The sequence below is a fragment of the Pseudophryne corroboree genome, chromosome 4, assembly GCF_028390025.1.
Source record: "Pseudophryne corroboree isolate aPseCor3 chromosome 4, aPseCor3.hap2, whole genome shotgun sequence".
Classification (NCBI taxonomy): Eukaryota; Metazoa; Chordata; class Amphibia; order Anura; family Myobatrachidae; genus Pseudophryne; species Pseudophryne corroboree.
In genome coordinates, this window is record NC_086447.1 from 677,685,353 (window position 1) to 677,708,014 (window position 22,662).

General features: G+C 47.1%; 1 protein-coding gene across 1 annotated transcript in view; it reads left to right on the plus strand.

The window, feature by feature from the left end:
* The first annotated feature begins 1,846 nt into the window (after positions 1-1,846).
* The window catches only part of MTRF1L (mitochondrial translation release factor 1 like), a 165,629-nt gene continuing 144,813 nt past the window's right edge, over positions 1,847-22,662 (plus strand). Inside the window, exons 1-4 of the mRNA XM_063917849.1 lie at positions 1,847-2,343; positions 9,170-9,249; positions 16,203-16,386; positions 18,844-19,007. Coding sequence (XP_063773919.1) covers positions 1,974-2,343; positions 9,170-9,249; positions 16,203-16,386; positions 18,844-19,007 — 798 coding nt within the window. The 5' untranslated portion in view covers positions 1,847-1,973. The remainder of the gene's footprint in view (positions 2,344-9,169; positions 9,250-16,202; positions 16,387-18,843; positions 19,008-22,662) is intronic.

Consider the following 22,662-nt stretch of genomic DNA (forward strand, 5'->3'; position numbering starts at 1 on the left):
TGCGGCCCGCCTCCCACTGACCGCGCCGGATCGCGATAAAGATCGGGTCCCGCGAGCGGGACCCACTTACCACCTCCCGAAGCACGGCCACGCGATCCTGGAGAGCCCCAGCCGTGTGTGCCTAATGTGAGGTAAACCGGAGCCTCCGCTGTAGGTACCCGGCAACCAGGGCTCGGGAGTGTACAGCGCCGCTGGGGAGAGCTGGAGCCGCAGCAGAGAATGTCACAAGACATTTACCACTGCTGCTGCCCTGAAGTCTTCACTTTTTCTTCAGAAAAAAAGCCTTTCTTAGGGCCGCATGGAGCAGCCCCTCTGTTAAGTGCCTGCTCACTGCAGCACCAACTAACAAAACTGAGCTCCTGTGCTGGGAGGCGGGGTGATATAGGAGGCGGCGCTGTGTATTCTGGGAACAGTCAAAGCTTTGAGTCTGTTGGTGCCTCGGATCAAGATTCTACTCTACACCCCATTGTCCAGACTTGTGGAGCCCAGTGTACCCCGCACCAGAAAAGGGCTTTTTCGAAGCCGGTGCAGCTGAGGCGAGAAAAGGAGACTTACCCGCGGTAACCGTGGCAATCCACGCATCCAGCGCCTCACCAAATAGAGCCTGACCCTTGTACAGAAGGCCCTCCACACACTTCTTGGATTCCATGTCCGCAGACCAGTTACGCAGCCAGAGACCCCTTCGAGCCGAGACTGACATGGAGGAGATCCCCGCAGCCATGGAACCCAGGTCCTTCATGGAATCCACCAGGAACCCTGCAGAATCCCGAATATTACGTAAAAACAAATCAACGTCACCTTTGTCCAGCGTAGACGAATCCTCCTGCAGAGTGATGGACCACCTGGCAATAGCTTTAGCAATCCAAGCACAGGCTATAATAGGCCGCAATATAGCCCCCAAAGCCGTGTAAATGGATTTCAGCGTAGCATCCACCTTGCGATCTGCCGGGTCCTTTAACGCGGTAGATCCCGGGGCTGGTAAAACTACCTGTTTGGACAGCCTGGATACAGAGGCGTCGACTATCGGCTAGTAGCAGCCACGCGAACCAGAAGAGTGTCTGCGACCGTGTGTCTAGAGCCGGAGTGTCTCTGCCGCAAGTACCTGGGAACTGAGCTGCAGGAGTATGCGACGCAGCTTGGGAGGTGATGGAGCAGCAGCACTGAATGTCACTTTGTCACTTTGACATGTAACAGTGCCACGGCTTGAAGTCTTTTTAGAAAGCTTTTTTCAGGGCTGCCCTGCACAGCCCTCCTGTTGACTAACCTGCTCTGCAGGCACCAACTCGAAACGGTTGTGTCTATGTTCTCTTCTAGCTAAGGACCTGGACGTGACAAAACGAAAGGGTGGGAGAGAACTTCCGCCCTTACAGCTCCTAAATGTCTGCTTCGTTCTCCATTCATTTGGCGGTTTGTTTGTTTTCAATGCAGTATTGGACGCTCGCCACGCATCGGGCTTGGTGTCTCGCTCCGCTCGCCACACTTTACTATTCCAAATAGATCCCACACTTTACTATTCCAAATAGATTGTGACATGGACCCCAGGGGATTATGGGAAAGGTCCTTAGCACAAAGAGAAACTAGACGCTACCAACTCGAAACTGAGCTCACAGTGCCTGGAGGCGGGGTTATAGAGAAGGCCCCAATACATCCTGGGACAGCTAAAGCTTTAACCTGTTCGTGCCTGGATCAAGATCCATTTCTACACCCCGATGTATTCCCTGTGCAATACATGTACCCCGCTACAGAAATCACATTTTCTAACTTTTAAACGGAAAAAAATTAGATAATTATGTTTATCAAATATCCCCCGTATTTCCAAAGCTAGCCACTAGATGGCACAAGACATGAATGACAACATTGCAATGCGACAGGCTGGGACGAGGAGCACAAGCACAACACGTGCTGCCACTCTCAATATGGCGGCAGGTCATTAGCGTGCAGGTTAGAGGGGAAAGTCGGTGTATCCTGCAGTCATGCTGGCCAGCCTGGCGAGGTGCGTGCAGAACGCCGGGATTACACGCAGCCTCCGCCATGACCTCTGTGATGCTTTATATAGACTGCCCGGAGTCCTCTGCAGGCGGACTGCTGCTGACACCCGGCGGCTCTCCGCCCTGGAAGAAGTGACGAGGAGTGCTGCGTGGCCGGGTTATCTAAAGCGCTTGAAGGAATTGGAGGCTGCAGAGGAAGTGTCAGAGGACCTGCAGGTGACAGCGAGCTCACAGGTGGGAGACACCTCGGGGAGCAGGAGGAGTAATACGTGGGAAATGAAGCGTGTGTTCTCTGTCATCCAGGAGCTGAGAGAGAAGGAGAGCGAGCTGGAACAGCTGCATCAGCTCCTGGGAGGTGAGAACATGTATATAGAGCACAGTAATTGAATTCTTTTTTTTTTTTTTTTTTTTTTTTTTTGAAGCCCGAGGTGCGGTGCTTCATCACCCAGTGTCTGTGACCAAACGTGCTGGGGGCGAAGGTTCTTGGACCCTCTCCCAGAGGAGAAGGGCCCCGTTACTCCTCTAACCCTCAGAGCCAAAAGGCCCTGAGGGAAAAAAGGGACTGTGGGTCCCCCTTTGCCAAAGCGCAGGGGAACCCTCGGGTGTCCCCAGGGTTAGCCGAAGCGTCCCCCTGGGGACCGATTTCTGCGTCTGGTCCTCCCCCCGTGGAGAGGACCTCAGCAACTTTAGAGGAGAGGGCGGCCCATAAGGGTCTCACCTTAACCCCAACGAAAAACGTGAAACGTGACACACTACACACTACGAAAACCAAATATAAGTGCTAAAGTTTGTGCAAGTGCGGGTGCAAGTGCAAAAACTCATATGTGGGCATAAATAAATAAATAAGCCCCAGCCAGAAGGCCGGGGTGGGGGGTAAAAAATTATCCCTGCCCTAGCCGGAAGGCCAGGGCAAAGGATGAGGTGCACCAGAAGTTGGGAAGAAGTGACAGTGCTAGTGCTCTCAAAGTGCAAAGGTTAGGACCAGTGCAAGTTAAGGCACCCTTAGGGTTTTCACCCTAAGGGCACATGTCACCTCGGGCTTCTAAGCAGCTCCCGGCCTCTCAGCCAGACCAAGTTTCGTACTGCTCTATGCCAGGGTAAACCCCCAGTACGAGAATGGGTGACACACCAGGCCGTTCCCGATCCATCGTAAGGCCTATTACACCTTACGAAGTAGGGATACTAAGCCCGGCGGTCCTCCCATCCCGACCGGGAGCCTTGCCAGCCCCCGTCAAGGGTGGGTACTAGACCAGGCCATTTACCCTAACAGTCGCAGGAAAATAGCCGTAACGCTGTAGGGAACTGAGCCTGGTTTTTCTCCATCCTCGACCGGAGCCTTCCTTACCCCGGCACGGTACTCCACAGGGTGTTTCTCCATTCCACATCTAGGAACCTCTCACGTTCCTAGTGTAAGAACGGGTACTCCACCCCATGTTTCTCTACCGCAGGTACTCCACCAGACCGCTCCCTATACCCATGGGGGTATGCTTAAATCCCCATGGGTTAGGGGTAGGCGGTCCAGTGTTTCTCCACTGATAAGAACAGATACTACACTTGATCTTAGCCAAAAGGGAATACTGTACTTGCTGCCACCTCCAGGAAGGAGCAGTCAGGTTGTGTTAGCTGGTTAGCACAACGGGGGTTGTAATGTGGTTCCAGAATAGTGGGTGGAGGTTTGATCATATCATCATGGCCACACCCCTGCTATACATTTCCCACATTGAAAAGAGGGGGCTACGATGATGCAGTTCAGTGCAAATCACATAATCGCATTAGCCACTGTTGTTTCCCCTGTGAGTGGGTGCTGCTGCGGGCAGGGAGTGCAGGCAGAAGTAAGCAGGATGTTGGATACTTGTCCACTTTTCTGGGTGGCCAGGAGTGCTGCAGTCATGTTAAGCAGCCCTCTAGTCGTGCCCAGTGCCGAGCACATTTGTTAACTCTGAGCAACGCTTGTGCCTTTTTCCCCCAATAATGCATCTTATTAGCATCACGTTGCAAATAAGACGCACAATGGGACTTCGCTGCTTAAAATTATATGCGGCATGACTATGGGGTCTATGTACTGAGCCTTGGGAGAGAGATAAAGTGGAAGGAGATAAAGTACCAGCCAATCCGCTCCTAATTGCCATGTTAAAGGCTGTGTTTGAAAAATGACAGTTAGGAGCTCATTGGCTGCTACTTTATCTATGTCCAGTTTATCTCTCTTGGAGACTTAGTACATAGGGGGTCATTCCGAGTTGATTGCTCACTAGCAGTTTTTAGTAGCCGTGCAAATGCTAAGCCGCTGCCCTCTGGGAGTGTATCTTAGCAGTAGTACGAACGAATGCATCGCAGAACGGCTCCAAAAAAAATATTGTGCAGTTTCTGAGTGCCTTCAGACCTACTCGGCGCTTGCGATCACTTCAGACCATTCAGTTCCGGATTTGAAGTCACAAATACGCCCTGCGTTTTTCCTGGCACGCCTGCGTTTTTTCGAGCACTCCCTGAAATCGGTCAGTTGACACCCAGAAACGCCCACTTCATGTCAATCATTCAGCGGCAACCAGTGCAACTGAAATGCATCGCTAGACCTTGTGTGAAAATACATTGGCTGTTGTGTAAGTACGTTGCGCATGCACATAAGTGCCGTTTTTTAACTTAATCGCAGCGCGGCGAACATTTTCAGCTAGCGATCAACTCGGAATGACCACCATAGGCCCCTATTATTCTGTGTGCGAATGCAGTTGTATCTGCATACGAAATGCTACGTTACAGTGTTTTCCACTGACACTGTAACGTAGCAGTTTGTATAGAGATGCAGCTGCATTCGCACAGAATATACTCATACTGCATATAGTTTTCATTTATGGAGGAGAGACTCTTGTGGTGGCAGTCGCATGGTAGCTGTTGACTCTCATGCGCCCTGTGTGCTGCGACTCATTACGTACGGAGACTAGATGAGGAAGGACGCTGCTGTACCTTATAGTAGATGATAATGTTGGCTCAAAAAAGTGGACATGGTATAAAAGTCGACATTTGACATGTCAACCTTTTGTATGTGGCACTGACATAATGTGGATATATTCAACATTATCCATGTTTAGCATGGCATTCATAGTATCTAAGCTGGTATACAGTCTATAGGTTAACAGGTAGACCTTACAAAAGGTTGACACGTTCAAAAGTATGGATGGCCATCGATGGTTACCATTCAGTGATCGCAAAAACGCGCTATAGCGCGTATTTTACCCTGAAACTGTCACCTGGGACCCACTTTTAGAAAATGAGCGGGTCCCATAGGACGCGCTCATTCTAGATCTGTGTGTCAGCGCCCTAGCCAATCAGCGGCACACAGGAGGTGACTGGCTTCTTCCCCAGCCAGTCACCTCCTGTAGTCTCCAGAGCCTGCGGTGTCTCCCTCTCATTGGCCGCCAGTCCGGCACGCTGCGGCTTTGAATCCTCCTCCCGCTCGCGCTGATCCTAGGCACCCCTGCCAGCACGTATGCTGGCATGTATCTGTGCTGCAGCACTGGCAGAGACTGGCCCCGCTCACCCAGCAGTGTCACCAGCGCCCTCCTCCTATGCAACGGTGAGTGCCGCTCGAGTCTGTCACTGCTCCATGCTGTGCTGTGTCCATGCTGAGAGACAGCATGATACTCTGTGCCCTTGCACTGTCCCGGCCGGCATGCATCACCTATAGACTGTGCCCCTGCATGGTAAGATGGGAGCGCTGCAGGGGGAAGGGGCACTAGTGATTGTGTGTGCTGCGGGGGAGCGCCGGTGACAATGTGCTGCGGGGGGGGAGCGCAGCAGACTATATGTGCTCTCCGGCAGGGGATGTCAGGGCTGAGAGCTGGTGCCTATGTATGTGCTGCGGGGCAGGGGGGAGTGAGCGCCGGTGACTTTTTGTGTGTTGTGCGGGGGGAGAGGTGAGAGCTGGTTGCTTTATATGTGCTGGATGGGAGGTTTAGAGCAGGCTCCTACATATGTCACACTGGGCTCAGTGGCCTTCGCTGCAGCACCAGCGCAGGAAGAGGACCAGAGCTGCTGCACTACATGTCAGTCATCACTCCTCCCCTCGGCACCCCCACTGACACCCGTGATGACTGTGGACACCCCCTTCCCTCGCTGATACCCGCGATCACCCCCTCCACTGACACATGCGATGACTATGGACACCCCCTTCCCGCGCAATCACTGTGGACACCACCCTCCCCCGCTGACACCCGCAATCACTGTAGACACCCCCTCCACTGACACCCACGATCACTGTGTCTGGGGATGACAACGGGGGGATCCGAGATGGTGGCTACAATGTGTCTAAATGGTCACCTGGTGCAATGTGTATAACGCGCTGTACCTGGCGCAATGTGTATAACGCGCTCTGCCTGGCGCAATGTGTATAACGCGCTCTGCCTGGCGCAATGTGTATAACGCGCTCTGCCTGGCGCAATGTGTATAACGCGCTCTGCCTGGCGCAATGTGTATAACGCGCTCTGCCTGGCGCAATGTGTATAACGCGCTCTGCCTGGCGCAATGTGTATAACGCGCTCTGCCTGGCGCAATGTGTATAACGCGCTCTGCCTGGCGCAATGTGTATAACGCGCTCTGCCTGGCGCAATGTGTATAACGCGCTCTGCCTGGCGCAATGTGTATAACGTGCTCTGCCTGGCGCAATGTGTATAACGTGCTCTGCCTGGCGCAATGTGTATAACGTGCTGTACCTGGAGCAAAGTGTAGAATATGCACTATCTGGCGCAATATGTATAAAGTGCTCTACCTGGCGCAGTGTGTATAGGAGGTTCTACCTGGTGCAATGTGTATAAGCGGCACTACTGTGTAGTGTAATGTGAATTGGCACTATTATGTGGTCACGCCCCGTCCCCATGAAGCCACGCCCCTAAAATTTTGTGGCGCGCACTGCCTATCCTTTACTGTCTGGGAGGTGGAACACCAATTCACTTTCTGCCTAAGGGTACCAAAATGTCTTGTTACACGTCTGGTGCATGGTGTCCTGCATGCTACACAGCCCAGCAGCATTGTCGCCCCTTCCCCCCCCCACCTTGCAACACTTTTGTAGTGTCCAAACAAGATTAAGATTAATACGAACCTTCATTCCGATAGTACCCAGAAAAAGACTGGTAGGACCCCAATTTTTAAAAGTGAGGGGTCCCTGGGACCCACTTTTGTTTTGGCTCAGCGCGATCACTGCCATTGATGAGTGTTTCAGCCGGAACCATCAATGGTTGGAAACTATGCTACCATTTGCCATCGATGGTTCTCGCTATTGAATAGCTGCACATGCGCAGAAGAATCTTCACTATAGAAATAGCAAGCAAAAATTTCCTCTGAGCATGCGCGGCTTTGTTTCTGTAGCAGTCACGGGACGGACCTGTGCTCAGTGGGATTCACCTGCAACAGCAGAGGTTGGTGACTGTTTCTTTACTTGCGCAGTCACTTCTTTAGCTGAGGGAGGAGATGGTAATTGTCTCCTCCCTGAAAGGATTACCACACACGCCCATTTAGGTAGGGCAAGGTGCAAGTAGCTGCCTTCCCTGGCTGGGAAAATAGATACAGTTGGCGGGGAGAGGTGGGGCTGCTTAATGACAGCTGAGCATGTCTGCTCTGCCTCAAACTATGTGCACTCGTCTTAAGTAGACAGTCAGCACGCAGCACCAGTACCGACAGCACTGGTGAGTGTTATGGCTGGTGAGGTCCGCCCAGCCATCCATCCACCCCCGACTCCCGGTACAATAAAAAACCATTACCATCGGACCCACACCCACCATCGATGGCGGAAACCCATCTGGTTCTCCGCCATCAATGGTAAAAGTATTCAACATTGGGCAAAGACCATCGATGATTTGGAATCATTGAGGTTGATGGCGATCCCTATTCAGAAGGTTGACACAATTTAATTTTTTTACATACTTTACTATCCACGTGGACTAGTAACCTGCTCCACGGTAGCAGAGTGAGGCACCTTGCTCGAATCGTCCTCCATTCAAAGGGACACGGTACATTAATGGGGCTTTTTTGCAGTAGAAATGTAACAAAACACCCCCCAAAAAATAAATTGCATCAACCTTTTCTACTGCCAATCTTTACTATTGTCGACCTTTGGCATGTGGGGTCAGCCTATTGACTGTAGACATTTTAGTGTAGATCTAATGATCCACACCCATCTTAGTCTGACGCTGCTTTGTTCATGATGTAGACATACTTAAAGTTGACATTCAGAATTATTTGACAGTACAGTGTTGAACATTCCAGATAAAATGATTGTTCTGCTTTATTTCAGAATGTGACATCTTGATTGGGAAGCACAACAGCAATTTTATGGGTCTGGTACAGGGGTGTCTGAGATCCATCATGTAAACATGCCTATACAAAGGGGAACATAGGATCCAGTAGGTCAGGTGGTATCCAATTGGATGCTCTCTCTTGCGTATCTACAGACACTACCTGTAATTATAACTGTCCCCAACCCAGTGAGATATGTCATATGTCATCCTAGTATGTGGCTCCATTAGCAAGATACTATCTGTGTATGCGTGTACGCACATGTGCGTGGTCCTAAACTGCAATCTCTTCAGAACGCAGTTTAAGACCTGGAGGGGGGCGAGAACAGGGTGTTGGCCCTCCATTTAAGGGGTGTGATCCAGACAACGAAGGCGTGTCTGGACCGTTGCTGGGGCGGGCCGCGGCGGCTGCGTGACGTCACACGCAGCCACTGTGACCCTTAACATGGTGGTAGCCGTCTGCCTTTGCAGCTAGGCTGTGTAGGCAGAGGGCTACTCAAAACTTTTGCATGTCTGTAGGGGAAGGGTCTGGATTTGGCATGCGGGGTGGACTTGCCCTGTGCTGGGCGTCCCCCCGCATGTCAAAGAATTTGATCGTAGATTGCATTTTTTCCACACAAAATCCCCGGTTATAGATTAGCTGAAGCAGATGAGTTGTAGGAATTGGCAGTGCATACTGAGCTTTTTTTTTTTTTTTTACGAGTTGCATTGTTTTAGAGGACTTCTTTTGCCATTTACTTGTTTGTTTTCTGTAAATTGTTGACTGTTTATTGCTGTAAGTAAATTTATTGACGGTTGGCAATCCTACCCATTCTCCTGTCAATATACAGTAAGAATGAATGTTAAAAAGTAACCAGTGTTTATACTCATATCTTTATTTGTGCCATTACTGCTTTACAGATGAAAATGAAGATTTAAAGGCTCTTGCAAAAACAGAAATCACATCCTGTCTGAAGGAGATAAATGAACTGAATTGCCAGGTAATGGATGTACAGGAAAATGTTATCTATTTTGTGGTTTCTATTTCATATATTTTGAGTCTTGAAAATGCTTTTACATCCCTAGCAAAGTAATAGTATTAAAGCCAAGCCCGTATGAATATAATAGTAATTGCCTTGAAAAGTACTATTACATCCAGTTTGGATTGGAGGTTTCAGTGTTGAAAATACCGTAATGGACTTTTACAGGTAGTAGGTAAAAGATGGAAATGCCAACATAAAGTAATTTAATGGGTACTTGCCTATACAGTATATGTGGTCTGCATGTGTTGTATATTTTAGTCAATGTCTGGAATTGTGCAGGAGGAATGCAGCACTATACTTACGTATGACACTCATTCTCCTGATGTCTGGCTGATGGTGGCAAAGCTTGGTAATCGTAATGTAATTTCCCATAAATGCTATCACAGACTTCAGGTCCATTAGGATCTGCAGGTATATTCACTAAAGTGCAGGTTTATAAAGTGGAAATGTTGCCTAAAGTGACCAATCAAATTTTAGCTATTATGTGCTAGATAAATATGTAGAATATGATTGGTTGCTATTAGTGATGAGCGGGTTCGGTTCCCCGAACTTCACCCATTTTACACGGTTCCGAGGCAGACTCGGATCCTCCCGCCTTGCTTGGTTAACCCGAGTGCGTACGAACGTCATCATCGGATTCTCGCGAGATTCGTATTCTGTATAAGGAGCCGCGCGTCGCCGCCATTTTCACTCGTGCATTGGAGATGATAGGGAGAGGACGTGCAGCGTTCTCTCAGTTGTGCTGAGTGTGCTTGCAAATATCTGTGCTGAGTGTGCTTGCAAATATCTGTGCTGAGTGTGCTTGCAAATATCTGTGCTGAGTGTGCTTGCAAATATCTGTGCTGAGTGTGCTTGCAAATATCTGTGCTGAGTGTGCTTGCAAATATCTACGTTCTCTGCCTGACAAACGCTCCATATCTGTGCTGCATTGTAGTATATAGTAGGAGGACAGTGCAGAATTTTGCTGACCAGTGACCACCAGTATTATATCAGTACGGTACAGTAGTCCACTGCTTCTACCTACCTCTGTGTCGTCAAGTATACTATCCATCCATACCTGTGGTGCATTTAAGTTTTGCGCAGTATATATAGTAGGAGGACAGTGCATAATTTTGCTGACCACCAGTATATAATATATAGCAGTACGGTACAGTAGGCCATTGCTATTGATATATTACTGGCATATAATTCCACACATTAAAAAATGGAGAACAAAAATGTGGAGGGTAAAATATGTAAAGATCAAGATCCACTTCCACCTCATGCTGAAGCTGCTGCCACTAGTCATGGCCGAGACGATGAAATGCCATCAACGTCGTCTGCCAAGGCTTATGCCCAATGTCATAGTAGAGAGCATGTAAAATCCAAAAAACAAAAGTTCAGTAAAATGACCCAAAAATCAAAATTAAAATCGTCTGAGGAGAAGCGTAAACTTGCCAATATGCCATTTACGACACGGAGTGGCAAGGAACGGCTGAGGCCCTCTCCTATGTTCCTCATGACTAGTGGGTCAGCTTCACATGAGGATGGAAGCAATCATCCTCTCGCTAGAAAAATGAAAAGACTTAAGCTGGCAAAAGCACAGCAAAGAACTGTGCGTTCTTCTAAATCACAAATCCCCAAGGAGAGTCCAATTGTTTCGGTTGCGATGCCTGACCTTCCCAACACTGGACGGGAAGAGGTGGCGCCTTCCACCATTTGCACGCCCCCTGCAAGTGCTGGAAGGAGCACCCGCAGTCCAGTTCCTGATAGTCAAATTGAAGATGTCACTGTTGAAGTACACCAGGATGAGGATATGGGTGTTGCTGGCGCTGAGGAGGAAATTAACAAGGAGGATTCTGATGGTGAGGTGGTTTGTTTAAGTCAGGCACCCGGGGAGACACCTGTTGTCCGTGGGACGAATATGGCCATTGACATGCCTGGTCAAAATACAAAAAAATTTATTTTAACAGAAATGCGGACAACAGGTGTCAAGCCATGTGTCGCCTTTGTCAAGCTGTAATAAGTAGGGGTAAGGACGTTAACCACCTTGGAACATCCTCCCTTATACGTCACCTGGAGCGCATTCATCAGAAGTCATTGACAAGTTCAAAAACTTTGGGTGACAGCGGAAGCAGTCCACTGTCAACTAAATCCCTTCCTCTTGTAACCAAGCTCCTGCAAACCACACCACCAACTCCCTCAGTATCAATTTCCTCATTAGTCAGGAAAGCCAATAGTCCTGCAGGCCATGTCACTGGCAAGTCTGACGAGTCCTCTCCTGCCTGGGATTCCTCCGATGCATCCTTGAGTGTAACGCCTACTGCTGCTGGCGCTGCTGTTGTTGCTGCTGGGAGTCGATCGTCATCCCAGAGGGGAAGTCGGAAGACCACTTGTACTACTTCCAGTAAGCAATTGACTGTCCAACAGTCCTTTGCGAGGAAGATGAAATATCACAGCAGTCATCCTGCTGCAAAGCGGATAACTCAGGCCTTGGCAGCCTGGGCGGTGTTAAACGTGTTTCCGGTATCCACCGTTAATTCACAGGAAACTAGAGATTTGCTTGAGGTACTGTGTCCCCGGTACCAAATACCATCTCTAGGTTCCATTTCTCTAGGCAGGCGATACCGAGAATGTACACAGACCTCAGAAAAAGAGTCACCAGTGTCCTAAAAAATGCAGTTGTACCCAATGTCCACTTAACCACGGACATGTGGACAAGTGGAGCAGGGCAGACTAAGGACTTTATAACTGTGACAGCCCACTGGGTAGATGTATTGCCTCCTGCAGCAAGAACAGCAGCGGCGGCACCAGTAGCAGCATCTCGCAAACGCCTACTCATTCCTAGGCAGGCTACGCTTTGTATCACCGCTTTCCATAAGAGGCACACAACTGACAACCTCTTACGGAAACTGAGGAACATCATCGCAGAATGGCTTACCCCAATTGGACTCTCCTGGGGATTTGTGACATCGGACAACGCCAGCAATATTGTGCGTGCATTACATGTGGGCAAATTCCAGCACGTCCCATGTTTTGCACATACATTGAATTTGGTGGTGCAGAATTATTTAAAAAACGACAAGGGCGTGCAAGAGATGCGGTCTGTAGCCCGAAAAATTGCGGCCCACTTTCGGCATTCAGCCACCACGTGCCGAAGACTGGAGCACCAGCAAACACTCCTGAACCTGCCCTGCCATCATCTGAAGCAAGAGGTGGAATTCAACCCTCTATATGCTTCAGAGGATGGAGGAGCAGCAAAAGGCCATTCAAGCCTATACAGCTACCTACGATATAGGCAAAGGAGGGGGAATGCACCTGAGTCAAGCGCAGTGGAGAATGATTTCAACGTTGTGCAAGGTTCTGCAACCCTTTGAACTTGCCACACGTGAAGTCCGTTCAGACACTGCCAGCCTGAGTCAGGTCATTCCCCTCATCAGGTTTTTGCAGAAGAAGCTGGAGACATTGAAGGAGGAGCTAAAACAGAGCGATTCCGCTAGGCATGTGGGACTTGTGGATGGAGCCCTTAATTCGCTTAACCAGGATTCACGGGTGGTCAATCTGTTGAAATCAGAGCACTACATTTTGGCCACCGTGCTCGATCCTAGATTTAAAACCTACGTTGGAGCTCTTTCCGGCAGAGGTTCAAAGACCTGCTGGTGAGAAAATTGTCAAGTCAAGCGGAACGTGACCCGTCAACAGCTCCTCCTTCACATTCTCCCGCAACTCTAGCTGCGAGGAAAAGGCTAAGAATTCTGAGCCCACCCTCTGGCGGTGATGCAGGGCAGTCTGGAGCGAGTGCTGACATCTGGTCCGGACTGAAGGACCTGCCAACGATTACTGACATGTCGTCTACTGTCACTGCATATGATTCTGTCACCATTGAAAGAATGGTGGAGGATTATATGAGTGACCGCATCCAAGTAAGCACGTCAGACAGTCCGTACGTATACTGGCAGGAAAAAGAGGCAATTTGGAGGCCCTTGCAGAAACTGGCTTTATTTTACCTAAGTTGCCCCCCCTCCATTGTGTACTCCGAAAGAGTGTTTAGTGCAGCTGCTCACCTTGTCAGCAATCGGCGTACGAGGTTACTTCCAGAAAATGTGGAGAAGATGATGTTCATCAAAATTAATTATAATCAATTCCTCCGTGGAGACATTCACCAGCAATTGCCTCCAGAAAGTATACAGGGACCTGAGATGGTGGATTCCAGTGGGGACGAATTAATACTCTGTGAGTAAGGAGATGTACACAGTGAAAGGGGTTAGGAATCGGACGATGAGGAGGAGGTGGACATCTTGCCTCTGTAGAGCCATTTTGTGCAAGGAGAGATTGATTGCTTCTTTTTTGGTGGGGGCCCAAACCAACCAGTCATTTCAGTCACAGTCGTGTGGCAGACCCAGTCGCTGAAATTACAACGTATAAAAAATGAAAAACAGCGCTAAGAATAAATCTAAAACCAGGTGTTTTCATAAGAATGAATCCCATACGTTTAATGTTACTCAACATATATCTATATCTATATCTATATCTATATCTATATATATATATATATATATATATATATCTATCTCTCTCACAAATGTAAAACCATAATAAATGGAGCCTCTATAGCCAGTCTCTGACCACCGACAATTTGATATGTATAGGCACACCTATTAATATTAGTAATGTCCCTGTGACCGGTCACAATATCAACAGGATCCTTAGTTTTAGATATGCAGATGTGTCCAATCTTGTGGTATAATTACCAGATGTTTAGTGGATTGGCCGGGTATCCCACCTAGCGAAGGTCCAGAGGCTGTCTCCGATCCGACACAGATGTTTGGTGGTTTTCCCTCTATTAATTTTCCACGTCCATAGATTGAAACGTGTCCAAGATGGCAGTGACTGCAAAGGTATCCTAAAGGTGGCTTTGAAGTGTCAGGGTCAAGGCTGGTCCCCTTACGCGTTTCGCTGGCGTTTGGCAGCTTTATCAAAGGTCGCTGAAATGATGTGTTTGTTAAAGTGTGCATGTCCTGTTTATGCAACATAAGGGTGGGTGGGAGGGCCCAAGTGCCATCCTGTCTGACACTGCAGTGCCACCCCTAGATGGGCCAGTTATTTGTGTCGGCCACTTGGGTCGCTTAGCTTAACCATCCAGTGACCTTGGTGCACCTCTTTTTTTTTTCTTTGCATCATGTGCTGTTTGGGGACTATTTTTTGAAGTGCCATCCTGTCTGACACTGCAGTGCCACCCCTAGATGGGCCAGTTGTTTGTGTCGGCCACTTGGGTCGCTTAGCTTAACCATCCAGCGACCTTGGTGCACCTCTTTTTTTTTTTTTTTTTCTTTGCATCATGTGCTGTTTGGGGATTATTTTTTAAATCTTCCATCCTGTCTGACACTGCAGTGCCACTCCTAGATGGGCCAGGTGTTTGTGTCGTCCACTTGGGTCGCTTAGCTTAGTCATCCAGCGATCTCGGTTCAAATTTTAGGACTAAAAATAATATTGGCCCTCATTCCGAGTTGTTCGCTCGCTAGCTGCTTTTAGCAGCATTGCACACGCTAAGCCGCCGCCCTCTGGGAGTGTATCTTAGCATAGCAGAATTGCGAACGAAAGATTAGCAGAATTGCGAATAGAAATTTCATAGCAGTTTCTGAGTAGCTCGAGACTTACTCAGCCATTGCGATCAGTTCAGTCAGTTTCGTTCCTGGTTTGACGTCACAAACACACCCAGCGTTCGCCCAGACACTCCACCGTTTCTACAGACACTCCCCCGTTTCTACAGACACTCCCGCGTTTTTCCCAGAAACGCCAGCGTTTTTTCGCACACGCCCAGAAAACGTCAAGTTTCCGCCCAGAAACACCCACTTCCTGTCAATCACAGTATGATCACCAGAACGATGAAAAAACCTTGTTATGCCGTGAGTAAAATACCTAACTTTTTTGTAAAATAACTAAGCGCATGCGCTCTGCGAACCATGCGCAGTAAGCGACTAATCGCAATATAGCGAAAATCGGCAACGAGCGAACAACTCGGAATGACCCCCATTGTGAGGTGTTCAGAATAGACTGGAAATGAGTGGAAATTATGGTTATTGAGGTTAATAATACTATGGGATCAAAATGACCCCCAAATTCTATGATTTAAGCTGTTTTTTAGGGTTTTTTTGTAAAAAAAAAAAAAAAAAAACCCACCCGAATCCAAAACGCACCCGAATCCGACAAAACATTTTTAGGGAGGTTTTGCCAAAACGCGTCCGAATCCAAAACCAAAATACAAAACCCGAAAAATGTCCGGTGCACATCACTAGTTGCTATGGGCAACATCTCCACTTCTACAAACCAGCATTTTAGTTAATATGTCCCTTGGTAATGGAGAAGGCCATGACTTATGTATAACATCAGTGTCGTGCTCATTACGCCCTTGGATTACAATATATGCTTGCAAGCTTGCATTGCCACATGTAATGAGCAGTTCACGGACTGCAACTTGCGTGCAATATCTTGCTCTACAGATCTCTTTCAACTTCATTTGGAGCTCTATGCTAACGGCAGGGATCTTCCACAATCTCCCATCTTTCAATTTCACTCATGTCTTCTCTTGCAGCCATATTAACCCTCCCCATTATCGTCTAGCCCTAACCTTCCCCTCCCGTAGCCTAACCCTAACCCCCTGGACTGTGCAGAGTGTCGACATTTTACACGTCAACATTATGAACATATCAACATGTTCAATGTCGACATCATAACTGCATCCCCTTCTGCTAAGTTCACACATACTCCATTGGTAAGTCAAGGCTTCTGTCATGTAGCTGTAGATATATATAAACTGTCCATCCGAAAAACTTGTACGGCACCGATGCATGCAGCCTTTATTTTAAAATATGACTATGCTTTCTTAATTTCTTTTTCCCTTCAGTCATGTGTTGGTTTTTTTTCACATATAGATTGCCTGGTTTCTAATTCCCAGAGAGGAAGTGGATGCCTGTAATCCTATTTTAGAAGTGACAGCTGGTGTAGGAGGACAGGAAGCAATGCTTTTTACTTCAGATATATTTGACATGTATCAACGTTATGCTGCTCATAAAAACTGGAGTTTTGACATTCTGGAATACTTCCACAGTGACCTAGGTAACGTATATGTGTTCTAAGTGTGTATGCTTTCTAATTACAGCGAAAGCAGCTTTTTTGTTGGCTGAACAAACATTTGTGAGCATGCAGTGTTTATGTTCACTGGGGGACGGTGACCTTACTGAAGCACATTGCATAGGTATTTTTTTATTTTTAAGCACAATATATTAAACATACAATTTAGTATGTTAAACAATAATACTATTACTTACCATATACCCTGGGGGATTCAGTATATGTCAGCGCTTGGGATCCCAGCGATTAGAAGACAAACACCGGGATCCCTAAGCTTGCAATGCCGACAGGGGTGAGTTGGGTCTGTTTTCCCCTCTCCCCTACCACTTAACTCTAACCCTAACCTTCCCCTATAGTGCCTAACTCTAACCTTCCTGCGGCGGTGCCTAACCCTCCCTCCCCGCACCTTTTCCTAACCTCCCCAGGGCTCAGCTAAACTAAACCAGTTATCCCCACCCCCGTCCCAAACTAATGCAGGTGCTATACTTAAATACGCCGGGATGTCGACAGTCGGGACTCTATCGTCGGTGTGCTGACCATTTCAGGATTTTGGCATCGGCATTGTGATTGGTGTAGGTATTCCAACAGCCGGAATCCCAACAACTGGATCCTGCCCTGGAGTCCTTTGATGTCACAGTTAGCTGTACTCTACTTCTCCTTCTTGAGTGAGGCCTTCTTAAAAAATAAAAATAAAATAAATAAATAAAGAATGTGGTCAGTGTCATTTTTCTTGAAATGTTCATTAGTAAAAGGAAAGAAGAGTGTTTATATCAAACAGGTAAGTGACAGAAGTGTGTACAGTGTTTCTGGACTATTACAGACATTGTGGATCAGTAGAAACCCTAGACACTGTTGTTGTTAAATTAATCATACCCAAAACGGAATTAAATTTTGAAGGCAATTATTCGTTAACACTTTAGGCCGAAAATAACTCACTTGGTTTCCACCATATCAGTGATTGATTGATTTATTTATTTTTAAACTCTTATCAAACAAAAAGAACACATAAAGGAATTAAAGCTTCCCATGCATGCAGTGATTCATTCTTGGCACTACTGGTGAACGTCCGGCTCAATAATTTTTGTTCTCCTATCGTTAACCTACAAAGCAACCACTCTGTTTCCTAGTCCCCACTACATCTCCAAGCTTACATAACACTCGTTTCATTACACCCACTTTTATCGTCTAATGAACATATCTTCTCTTTTTCCCTAATCGCCATTTCATAATCCATCCTTTAAGATTTCTCTTGTGCTGCTCCCAATCTCAGTAATGTCCTCCTAGTCATCACCAGCATTTCCCCTATCCTTCCTGCCTTTAAGTGTGCCCTTTTAAAGCTCCTAATTTCATTCAAGCCTACCACCCCTCCTGCTAATTTACCAGATTCTGCACCTCACTCTTCTGCCATCTCTCCTTGTGCCTGTCCATATTCCGCCCTACAATGTAAGCTCTTATGAGCAGGGTGGTCTCTCCCACTATGTTCTCAATGTGGATATGTAGCTGGTGGGTTCATATTACTTTAATCTGTCAATTACTAAACTAGTCCACCTTTGTTTAATGTACTCTCGTATTTTGCTGTATGCTATCCCTACTGTATGGCGCAATGGAACCCTTGTGGCAACATAGAAGCGAAAGATAATAAATACCTACATGTGCAGTGACCATCCATATTGCAGAGTGTGTGGTTTCTGTCAGGGCTTATGAATGCAACCTGGGTCAGTTTTGATAACTATTACAGAAAAATTAATGTGGGTCAATAAAACAGCTGTAGCATGGAGGAACAGATTCGGTTTGTTATAACAAGTCTGGAATGAGCAAAACATGCGCATGCTTAAAACTAGCTTTGTAATATAGAAATGTCCAGTCTACTCCTCACATCAGGGACCTGTTGCATGCTTTTTGCTAATTAGAGGAGATCACCCCACACGCTCAACGATATCGATAAACGATATCGTTCAGTGACTTTATCCCCCTCACTTTCCGAACATGCAGCTCAACGATATAGTTAAAGTTGAGCTGCATGTTCAGTAGATAATGGCTGAACGAGAACGACCCGCGGGTGCACGCATCGTTCAGGCATACACACTAGATAAAATGAACAATAGATCTTTTAAAAAAGATTATCGTTCATATCGTATAGTGTATCGCCCAGTGTGTATGGGGCTTTAGGGAAAGATTGATCAAATCTTCTAAAGAGGACTATTGTAGGCGTTGCCAATTGCCACCAAATGGTTCCTAGCTATTAATTATGTAGTTCATTCTATAAAATCTGGTTTCTATGGGCAACGCTTACACTTGTCTTATTTAGAAAGTTTTAGAGATCTCCCCCCGAGTATATAAGAATGTTAGCTTTAAAATGTAGTATAAACCTTCTCTCCAAAGTGGATATTTTTTAGGTTTGTTTTTTGTAGCTGTCTCTTGATGAATTTTGCATGTCCTTAGGTGGAGTGCGCCGTGCTTCTGCAATTGTCGGGGGCCATAATGTATATAAACATTTGAAATATGAAGGAGGGGTGCATAGAGTCCAGCGAGTACCAAAGACGGAGAAGCAAGGAAGAATTCATACAAGCACTATGACTGTTGCTGTGTTACCTCAGCCAAATGAGGTAAGCAGTATAGCCAAATGTAAAATAACAAAATGCAATCAAACCAATAGTCTAAAAATATAAGTGTTTTTTTTTTTTTACGCATCTTCTTCTGTCTTTTTTTCCACTGATGCTGTGGGTAAAGGGGCCTAAAGTCCCATTTTGACTTTGCGATTTCCTTTGAACTACCTGAATCCCAGAATGACCGATATTGACTATACACACGGTGCAATTTTGGCTATGTACAATTTTGACTATACTAGAAACTAGATTGTACACTTTAAAAATTGACCTGCCTGCATAGTCTATTTTTTTTTCTATTGATACCAACCCCGCGGGAGCATGCATTGGTATCGCAAGCTGTATACACACAGTGCGATATGTACTATGGCCCTCATTCCGATTTGATTGCTCGCTAGCTGCTTTTAGCAGCAATGCAAACGCTAAGCCGCCGCCCTCTGGGAGTGTATCTTAGCTTAGCAGAAGTGCGAACGAAAGATTAGCAGAACTGCTCGTAAATCTTTTCATGCAGTTTCTGAGTAGCTCCAGACCTACTCCTACTTTGTGATCACTGCAGACAGTTTGGTTCCTGCTTTGACGTCGCAAACACGCCCTGCGTTCGGCCAGCCACTCCCCAGGCACGCCTGCGTTTGTACCTGACACGCCTGCGTTTTTTAGCACACTCCCAGAAAATGCTCAGTTACCTCCCAGAAACGCCCCTTTCCTGTCAATCACTCCCCAATCACTCGTGCGACAGAAAAGCGCCGCTAGACCTTGTGTAAAATAGCATAGTTTTGTGGGAAAGTACTTTGCGCGAGCGTACTGCGGCCCGTACGCATGCGCAGAAAAGCTGATTTTTTTTTTTGCCTTATCGCTGCGCTGCGAACAATGGCAGCTAGCGATCAACTTGGAATGACCACTACGGTGCGAAATGTACTATGTTTTCTACCGATATGGACTTTATAGTCCATATCGGTAGTTCAAATCGCACCGTGTTGAGCATGCGGCTTAAGTCTTTAAGCCTGAACAGTAACTGGGACTTTCTAACAATCCAGTTAGATTGTGAGCTGATAAATTGGCACCTGTGACTTGCAGCTGTAATGTTAATTTGCAGATTTCATGTCATTTAGGTCACAGAACCTTAGAGAGCTCTGTTTCACCCTTGTGTTTAAACCTAGCTATTATTTTGGCTTGTACACTGTGTACCTGTTTGCGCAAGAAGAACAATCCGAGACTGTGGCCCTCATTCCGAGTTGTTCGCTCGTTATTTTTTTCTCGCAACGGAGCGATTAGTCGCTAATGCGCATGCGCAATGTTTGCAGTGCGACTGCGCCAAGTAAATTTGCTATGCAGTTAGGTATTTTACTCACGGCATTACGATGTTTTTTCTTCGTTCTGTTGATCGTAATGTGATAGATAGGAAGTGGGTGTTTCTGGGCGGAAGCTGGCCGTTTTATGGGTGTGTGCGAAAAAACGCTACCGTTTCTGGGAAAAACGCGGGAGTGGCTGGAGAAACGGAGGAGTGTCTGGCCGACCGCTGGGTGTGTTTGTGACGTCCAAACCAGGAACGAAACTGACTGAACTGATCGCAGTTGCCGAGTAAGTCTGGAGCTACTCAGAAACTGCTAAGAAGTGTCTATTCGCAATTTTGCTAATCTTTCGTTCGCAATTTTACTATGCTAAGATTCACTCCCAGTAGGCGGCGGCTTAGCGTGTGCAAAGCTGCTAAAAGCAGCTTGCGAGCGAACAACTCGGAATGAGGGCCTGTATAAACTGTAAAAGGGCCGTTGCACTGACAAGTATGGGACATTTGTACAAGTTTTAGCACAGGCATGTCCAAAGTGCGGCCCTCCAGCTGTTGAGAAACTACACATCCCAGCGTGCCCTGACACAGCTTTAGCATTCTCTGACATCTAAACTGCCTAACTAGGCTTATTTTAGGTCTCCGTTATACTCAACACAATATCACAAAATGTAATTGTCACACCAATGTTTTGTAAATGAAACTTCTAATAATTCCCTTTTATTCCAAATTGTTTTATTGATGAAAACGTATGAGAAATACTGTAACATCAAGATATACAGCTAATTTTTTTTTACAGTGTCCGATATATGGGACTTTTTTTTACTAATTTTCATGGACTGGCCTAACAGAGGACCCATGTTTTTAACTGAGATTATCAAGCTTGAGGTTTGGAGATTTCCATTGTTTTGCTTTCACATTATAATTGGGAAAGGCTTCCTCAATTTTCTTTTATGAGTGTAAATAGTGGTTACATGTACAACACACAGTATACTGTATATAATGTAAAGTGGAGTTCTGGTGAAAATACTTGTGAGAAGAACCATTTCAGAGGGGCTTCTGCAACTTTCCTCAGCCTCATTTCTCCTACATCCTAGAGGATGCTGGGGACACTTCATAGACCATGGGGGTATAGACTGGATCCGCAGGAGACATGGGCACACTCTAAGACTTTGAATGGGTGTGAACTGGCTCCTCCCTCTATGCCCCTCCTCCAGACCTCAGTTAGATTCTGTGCCCAGAGAGACTGGACACTAACAGGGGAGCTCTCCTGAGTTTCTCTGAAAAAGACTTAGTTAGGTTTTTTATTTTCAGGGAGACCTGCTGGCAACAGGCTCCCTGCTTCGTGGGACTGAGGGGAGAGAAGCAGACCTACTTCTAATGAGTTAAAGGCTCTGCTTCTTAGGCTACTGGACACCATTAGCTCCAGAGGGTCTGATCGCTAGCCATGCTAGATGCTCTGTCCCGGAGCTGCGCCGTCAACCCCCCTTGCAGAGCCAGAAGAAAGAAGCCTGTGAGTATTCCGAAGAGAAGAAGACTTCAGAGACGGCAGACGCTCACTGAGGTACCGCGCGGCGGGTGCGCTGCGCGCCATGCTCACACACACACACACACACACACACACACACACACACACACACACACACACACACACACACACACACCACTGTTGGGTGCAGGGAAACCTCAGATCAGACACTGGCAAAGACAGATGGTGTCTGGGCACAGATTATACCCCCGCCAGTATAAATCTATTTTTAAAAAGAAGCGGGACTGAAGCGCGCCATTGAGGGAGCGTGGCTTTGCCATCTTAACTCCAACCAGCGCCATTTTTCTCTCGACAGAGCTGCAGAGACGCTGAGCCTTCCTCCTCCACTGTAACAAGTAACGGGAAAAACAGGGGGGGGGGCACAGTTATTTGGTGCTTATTATTGTGAGATAAGAGAAGCGCTAACATATCTGGGGCTGTGTACTGCACACTTCAGATCAAAGTTAGTCGCTGGGGTGTGAGCTGGCAAACTCCCTTTGTGTCTCCCTGACAGGCTTAGTGTGGGTCTGTTCCATATAGCCCAGTGTGTTTGGTGGTGTCGGTGCACGTGTGTTCGGCATGTCTGAGGCCGAATGCTCTTCCCAGGAGGAAGTAGGTGTGGAGACCGTACAGGCTGTGGGAGTGACCCCGTCGGCACCGCCGACTCCGGATTGGGTGAATATGTTGAGTGTTTTGAATGCTAATGTGGCTTTGTTAAATAAGATGTTTGATAAATCTGAGTCACAGCACCGAGCATGGAGAAGGTCCATGGAGGATGCATTGTCACAAAACCCTTCGGGGTCACAAACGTTCATTTGCGCAGTTAGTGGACACAGATACCGACA